Source organism: Megascapheus bottae, chromosome 7, assembly GCF_031878675.1.
Source record: "Megascapheus bottae isolate mThoBot1 chromosome 7, mThoBot2.hap1, whole genome shotgun sequence".
Classification (NCBI taxonomy): domain Eukaryota; kingdom Metazoa; phylum Chordata; class Mammalia; order Rodentia; family Geomyidae; genus Megascapheus; species Megascapheus bottae.
In genome coordinates this window covers 30,755,689-30,763,781 of record NC_143515.1, presented here as the reverse complement: position 1 = coordinate 30,763,781, position 8,093 = coordinate 30,755,689, and the positions used below count along the sequence as shown (strand labels likewise).

Below are 8,093 nucleotides of genomic sequence, written 5' to 3'. Positions count from 1 at the left end.
CACCTTTTTGGGTTGCTGTGTGAAGTGGAGGCAACCAGGGGTGAGATGACCAATAAGGTGACAAAGATGATCCTAGAAAAAAGGATAACCTGCGAGTCATACCGGTTGGAAGGTAAGGAAGTACAAGGATTCTTGAGACCTTTGGTGGTCAAAAGCATAATCCTAAACATTTTTACCCAGGAAGACAGCAGGAAGACTCTCGATTAGCCATGAGATGTTTGGCAAGAGCCACAGAATAGAGTTTGAAATCATTTCTTGAAATAGTTCATACTGGGGAGGAGGTTTGGGGTTTAATGATAACTTTAGTGTAGACATGTTGAATTTAAGGTAGCTTTGGGACATTAATTTAATGGGAATGACAAGGAATCACATATTTCCAATAGAACCCATGGCCTTAAGACTACAGTTCCCCCTTTTTTGTTAAGTATCTCCCAACTACCCAAACTCAATTTTAGTTCCTCTGAGGGGCGTTCCTCTTTGTAATCGCTTGGAAACTTTGGGCAAGCTGTTGGTCAGCAACTATTTTGTTTTCTGTTCATTCAATGAGGGCCGGCCAGGTAGTAGGACAGAACATAAGCAAAATATTTCGATTATTCTCTCCTGGAATTTTATAGTATAATAGAAGATTTAAATACTAACCTAGAAATTGCACAAGAAAAGAAACACTGAAGATGAGATCAGAGTGGTTAATAGAAATTCTTGTAAGGAACGAAAACCTCTACTCGGGTTTTTGGTGTGGAGAAGACTTGGCAGAAAAAGTGAAGATAAGAGCAAGTGCAGAAAGAAAAGATATAGTTTCTTGGTCAGGAGAAAACCTTTTTGTAGGGCGGTAACTTAGCTCATTGAAGTGAATTAGGGTAGTAATAAATGGTAGTAAATAGCAGTAAGCTGTGATACTTGTCTATTTTGTCCCATACCAGCCACCATCTGAACGCGGTGGCTAGCACCGTCAACCGCATTGACTACTGGGAGTTGTAGTTCCAACCTGAACCTGCAGACATGGCGGCCTGCATGGCGGGTTGCTGCAGGCCCTCAATGGGGCTGAACCAAAGCTTCAGAGCAGCCAGGGCGCTACTCTCGGCGCCAGCTTCTGTCGTCTGTCGTAAGTGGAGCTGAGTTTGTCCGCCAGGGCGCGGTCAGGGTCACAGGTTGCGGGATTTTTGTGGGACTTGGGGAAGGCCCCAGAGATCCGACCTAGGTGTACTCTTGCAGGGCTGCACGCGGAGCCGAGCCGGCCGCAGAGCACTGGGCCCTCCGACCGCGGCGCCTTCCAGCCGCCGCAGAAACCCGTCATCGTAGACAAGCGGCGGCCCCCAGGCGAGGAGAGGAGGTGAGGGCCGAGCGGCGCGGGGACACCGGGGATTGGGGTGTGAAGCGGGGTGGGGGTGGAGGTGGAGGTGGAGACAGACGGAGCTTGTCGGGAAGAACGCGCATGCGCATCATCCCCGGCCCCCCCCCACGCGCGGCCTGGGGCAGCCTGGGACTCCCGTGGAGTGGGTAGAAATCAGCTCGTCAGAACTCACCGTGATGCAGGCGGGAATTCCTGAATCAACGGAATCAGGACAACCATTGTAACTCACCCGAACTGTGAATAGGAACCTGGTTCACTCCCAAGGGAGCTCAAGTATTAAGATGTGTAGACAGTGTCCCCTGTCGAGCTGTGTCAACACCCCTAGATGCCACTACATTTCAGTCCGGGCTTGACCCGGGCTGCTACCATGATGGCTCAGTTACTGACCTTCCTCAAGCGGCAGCCTCTTCATTTGTAAAATGAGATGATACAACCATCTGTTTGCTGAAGAAATTCATTTATACGACTGGGTTATTGTGACCAACTTCCTAACATAATCACCTTAAAGGAGGAAAGCTTTGCTTTGGCTTATGGTTGCAGAGGGTTAATTAGTCCATGATCATCTGGACCCAACTTGAGACCTTTGGTGAGATATTGTCTCTTGGCTTAGAGTGGTTGGTGGAGGAAAGTTGCTAATCTCTGGGTGGTTGGAAAGCAGAGAGAGGAGGGAGCTAGAGTCCTATTATCTTTTTCTAGGACAGGCTTAAGTTTTTGTTTTTGGTGACGTTAGTCTGAGTTTTCTTTCATTTTTAATTTTTTTTTTCCCCTCACAGGTTCTTGAGTCCTGAATTCATTCCTCCAAGGGGAAGAACAAATCCTCTGAAATTTTACCTAGAAAGAAAAGACATGTTAGAAAGGAGAAAAGTCCTCCACATTCCAGAGTTCTATGTTGGTCAGTAGCCGTTGGATGCTTATATTATTAGTTGGAGGGTTAGTTTTCTTTTTACAGAGGTTATGCTTTACATATCTGAGTTTTGTCTGTAGGGGGTAATTTTTGCTAATATTAAACTGTTAGGAAGGTAAGTGGTCCAGGCATGTTACTGTTTGGCTTCCTGTCCTAAACGCTTGCTTCTCCTTTGTAGGAAGCATACTGCGGGTTACCACATCTGACCCTTACGCCAGTGGGAAAACCAGCCAGTTTCTGGGGATCTGCATCCAGAGATCAGGGGCAGGATTTGGGGCTACTTTTATCCTTAGGAATATTATAGAAGGACAAGGTAAGTGCCATTGCTTTATATTAGCTGTTTTGGAAATGTTTTCTCAGGAGTCTTCTTTGTTTCCTGCTTCCTGGAACAAACCATTTGAAGCTTCAACAAGGTGGCTCCTAGGAAAGATAACATGAAGCTATGGCCATAGACTGGATTGAGAACTATAGCTATTGCTGAAGTGCCTTCTCTTGAAGATTTCTTTTATTCTGTTACTAATGACTATAGCCATTCACCAAGTAGTCTTCCCAAACCACGGGAACACAGATGTCTGCATAGCAGTGCAGGGATATTCCTTGAAGGAGCAAATGGCCCTGAGAACATTAGATAGGTGTGAGTTACTTGCCCCTAAAATGGGACCACAGCCTACCTGTTTAAAGTACGTCAGGTGCTGTTTTTATTCCCTTTCACACATGCCAGCCAATATATTTTCAGGATTTTATTTATTTTTTGGTCAGTTGTGGGGCTTGAAATCTGGGCCTGGGAGCTGTCCCTGAGCTCGTCAGCTCATGCTACTGACCTACCTTTGGGCCTGGGTGCTGTCCCTGAGCTCTTCAGCTCAAGGCTACTGTCCTACCCTTGAACCAAGCCCCACTTCGCATTTTCTAGAGGTTAGAGAGAGGAGTCTTAGGTCCCTTAGTGCCCGGGCTGACTTTGAACCTTGATCCTCAGGTCTCAGCCTCCTGAGTAGCTAGGATTACAGTCATGAGACACCGACCCGGCTTAAATTCTAATTTTATATCTCCTCCCTCTCCATTGGCTCTTCCCTAATCTCATTTTCATCCCCACTGGTGCTGTCTCCATTTTCACTTCCTGCTTTCTTATCCCATGTGTGCTGCCGTCACCAAATGCCCACGTTGTTATTTGTACAGAACATTTATTTCTCACAGAACTGGAGGATGAGGAGTGCACCATCAGGACCCTGGCAAACTGCCTGGTGGGGCCCATCCCTGTCTCCTGAGTGTGTCCTCAGAGGAGACAAGTACTGAGTGCTCAGCTGATTAGAGGACAAAGGCAGAAGACCTCAGCTGGTTCCCATCAGCCCTCCGTTTGAGGGCAGACAACTCAGGCCTTCTTTGCTTCCCCAGAGGCCTCACTCCTTAGTAGAACCTCAGTCAGATTTTTCAGCATGAGTCATGGAGGGGACACAACCCTTCACCCTGGTTGGTATGTTTCTGTGTTTCTGCCAAATGATCCCTTCCCTGGTTTTCCAGCATGTCAAGTTTTTAACACCTCACAGCCTTTGTATTTGTTCTCCTTTTCCTTCCCCCTTCCTGTTTTCCCCTTCCTTTTTCCCTTTTCCTTGACAGTGTCTTGTGGGCTCGATCGATCCTCCCAATCAGTCTCTGCAGTAGTTGAGACTACAAGTAGGGGTAACCACACTGGCTTGTTCTGTCTGCAGGATTCTTGGCCCTTTAGAGTATCATTTCAGATCCCATCTTTTCAGTGAGCCTTTCCCTGATGGTCTTAGTTAAGGTTGTTTCTTTCAGTCACAATGTTGTCATCACTGTGGAATTACCTTCTTTTCTGTTATCCACCCTGTAAGCTATGAGAGGAGAGTGATCTTGTTTTGCTTTGCTGTATGCATAGTTCCTAGATCAGCGTCTGGAATAAAATAAGTATACTGAATAGTAAATAATTGGCTTTCATTTTGGTACTAAACACAAAAAGCTAATGTGGAGTGTATATAAGAGTATGGAGTGCATATGAGTATATTTCTTTTGGAATAAACCTTAAATAAATACACCATTGCCCTTAAGTGTTTCACAACAAGTATAACATATATAAAATGAAGACTTGTAGCATCTTGTTATGCTTACAACTGTTGCTGGTGTGTTTACGTGAAGGGCTCCAGTGTTAACAAAAACTGCCATCGGAACTGGCGCTGTGGCTCACAGTGATAGATTGGTAGTCTTGAGCTGAAGAGCTCAGAGACAATGCCCAGGCTCAGAGTTCAAGCCCCAGGACAAAAACCAAACAAAACAAAACTCAACTCTGCCATCATGGAGAGGTAGTTCTAGTTTAGAATCAAAAAGTTTACTTTTTTGTTTTTGCCAGGGCTTGAGCACTGTCTCTGGGCTAAAGCTCTACCATTGAGCAACAGCACTACTTCAGCTTTTTCTGTATATATGGTACCAAGGAATTGATTCTGAGTCTACGTGCATGCTAGGCAAGCACTCTACCAGTAGGCCAAACTCCTGGCTATTTTGTTTTTGTTTGCCAGTATTGGGGCTTGAACTTAGATCCTGGTCACTGTCCCTTAGCTCTTTTTTTTTTTTTTTTTCAGGTTCAATTTATTTTTTTTTCCAACATTTTTTTTAATTGTAATTAGTAAAAGGGTTACATATTTGCCAGATAGAAGGTGCATTAATTCACATACATTGATATCCTTTCACATGTTCTTTTTTTTTTTAATTGGAAGCTGATGCTTTTTTTTTTTTTTTTTAAATTGAAGGCTGATACTTGAACCACAGCTCCACTGGTAGTTAAACGTGGACTTATGTGCCAGTTTGACTTTTAACCATGATCCTCAGATTTCAGCTTCCCACATAGCTAAGATTACAGGTGTGAACTACTAGCACCCAGATACTAATTTTACATAATTTATTTTGCTATTTTAATAGGGATGATTTTCAATCTGTCCATTGGGGAATAAAGAACATCACATGGAGAAGTATTTGCCTAGACTTTCTCTAAAATTATGCATGTTACTAGAATTGAAGCGTTCTAAGACAATGTATTTGTAGAGGGCATGTTTTCTCTAGATGTTGGTGTTCTTATTTAGGGTTCCTTACTTTTTCTTTTTAGTTTCACTTTTTTAAATTTAAATTTTATGGTAAAAGTGACATAGAGGGTTTACAGTTACATAAGTAATAAGTATATTTTTTTGAGTTTATTTTCAGCATATCCAGTGAATTGGTTCAACCTTTTTCGTTTCTGTGCTTCCCCTTCTGCTCTCCAAATCAGAAACTTATATACTAAAGGGTACAGAAATAAAAAAACAGCGCCAAAAGGGACTAAACCATACAATAAGAAACCATGTGTTGGGCTGGGAGCGTGGTGGCGTAGTGCTTGCCTAGCATGCATGAAGCCCCAGGTTTGATTCCTCAGTGCCACATACACAGAAAAAAGCCAGAAGTGGTGCTGTGGCTCAAGTGGTATAGCACTAGCTAGCCTTGAGAAAAACCCAGGATAGTACCCAGGCCCTGAGTTCAAGCCCCAGGATTGGCAAAAAGAAAAACCACTTTTAATTTCTTGGAATTCATTTCGATAAGCATCATTTTATATGCACATAGCTTGTGAGCCTTTGTGATCCTCTCCTAAGAATATCCTTTTCTCACAATGTGTTTAGAGTGCTTTCTAGTTCGTGTTCATGTGTAATTGTCTTTTATTGTCCAGTGGTTTTACTTGTAGATTTATATACACATTCTAGTTACTACAAATGAGGGAAACCATGTAGTGTTTGAATGTGGCTTACTTTGCTTATTACAATTTTCTCCAAGTTTTTCCATCTCCTGATGCATGGGACAATGCCATTCTTTGATGGAAGCATTAATCTTACTCTTTAATTTAGACATATTTTGGTTTTTCTTTCAGTAATTTTCATCTTAATTGTTAAATTTGGGGAGAAGAGTTTGGCTTAGTGGTAGAGTACTTGCCTACCATGCAGGTAGACCTAGGTTTCATTCCTTGGTACCACATACATAGAAAAAAGCCGGAAGTGGTGCTATGGGTCAAATGGTAGAGCTCTAGCCTTGAGAAAACCCAAGGATAGTGCTCAGGCCCTGAGCTCAGGGCCCAGGACTGGCAATAAAATAAAATAAAAATAAATTAAATTTGTCATTTTCTTCTTGAAGTACTTTTATGATAGTTGCTTTATGTATCTGAAGTCCATTGTAAGATTGTAGTTTCTTTTTTTTTCTAGGTGTTGAGATTTGCTTTGAACTATATAATCCTCGAATCCATGAAATCCAAGTAGTCAAATTAGAGAAACGGCTGGATGACAACTTAATGTACTTACGAGATGCCCTTCCAGAATACAGCACTTTTGATGTCAACATGAAACCAGAAATACCACAATCCAACCAGGAAGTTCCTATTAATGAGGTATAAATTGTGTGTTTGGAGTTAGAAATATAGGTATAAAATTAATATAAAAATCATCTCAGGGATGAAAATACAGTTCAGGGCTGTAGCTCTCCTAACACATGTGAGGCCTTGGGTTCCATTCCCAGTACTACAAAAAGAGAAAAGAACCATCTTAATGAAAAGTCGAGAATTTTAAAAATATTTGTGTCAACCTAATAATCCCATTTTTATTATCTTCTTAGTTGAAAGTAAAAATGAAGCCTAAACCCTGGTCTAAACGTTGGGAACGTCCACAATTTAAAATTAAAGGAATCAGATTTGATCTTGCTTTAACTGAAGAACAAATGAAGGAAGCTCAGAAGTGGAATCGGCCATGGTTGGAGTTTGATATGATGAGGGAATATGATACTTCAAAGATTGAAGCTATAATATGGGATGAAATTGAAGCCTCAAAAACATCCTGACTGAGGCACACTTGTGAGCCGTGGAAGATCTGTTGGCTCTCAGGGGAGTTACTTGAAAACAGTTTAATTTCATTTGTGAGAGAACACAGTTACTAAGTAAATTAAATAGTTGTTATTTTCTTAGTACTTTTTTTTAATAAATGAAATTTGCTCATTTATTATGCCAAAAAAAATCATACCTGCCCAGAGGTGTGTGATCATTCTTCCCACTGTAGGTAGAGCCACAGCGGGATGAATGCATCATCACCAGAAGGCTCTTCTGTGAGCACAGAATCTGAACAAGGGGATGGAGGGGATGATTTCTGTAAGCTGTGAAATAAATCATAAACAAAAAGTACTAGATGCCTTGATCGATAATGAACCTTTAACAGTATCTAAATACATGGCACATGCAGGAGGCCGCAGGAAAAGAAATTCTAGGTTACGAACAGGACATTGACTAACTGAAAATTCAAGTCAGAAGATACATTTTAATAGTAAAAAAGTTTACAAATTCCATATACAATAAGGTACTTGCCATTTACTTTAAAAAACTACCAAAATGAACACACATTTTTGCAAATAATGAAAATAACAGAAAAGATAACCTAAGAAAGAGACAGCAGCTGTAGTTGGGATGGTGGTTGTATAGCGGTGCAAGGTGTTTTTTTTAGCAAATAGCAGTGGTTGATGTTCTTACATGGGATTTTCTTATTGTATATTTTGTGTGGTTAGTAGAAACTTTAGAAAAATATCTAAATGAATTACAGGTCTTTACTGCAGTAAGGATAACTTAACAAGCCATTAAGTTACATAGTTAACTAGAAATATAGGTCACACATTGAAATCCTACTGTGCAACTAGTTTATTTTCCAATTATCTTTTGGATACCAAATTGCAAAAAAAAAAATGCATTTGGGCTTTCCTTTGAATTATTTCACAAATAAAAATTTAAAAATTTTTCCTAATTTTTATTACCTCAGACTTATGAAATATTTTATCAGA

The 8,093-nt window shown here is 41.3% G+C and overlaps 1 protein-coding gene across 1 annotated transcript; it reads left to right on the top strand.

Moving 5' to 3' along the window:
- The first annotated feature begins 989 nt into the window (after window positions 1–989).
- Mrpl19 (mitochondrial ribosomal protein L19) lies at window positions 990–7,232 on the top strand. Its single transcript, XM_090336599.1, has 6 exons — window positions 990–1,102; window positions 1,213–1,330; window positions 2,125–2,243; window positions 2,434–2,568; window positions 6,482–6,663; window positions 6,888–7,232. The coding sequence occupies exons 1-6, from the start codon at window positions 1,000–1,002 to the stop codon at window positions 7,107–7,109; spliced, it is 879 nt and encodes a 292-aa protein (XP_090192725.1). The 5' UTR covers window positions 990–999; the 3' UTR covers window positions 7,110–7,232.
- The last annotated feature ends 861 nt before the right edge of the window (window positions 7,233–8,093 follow it).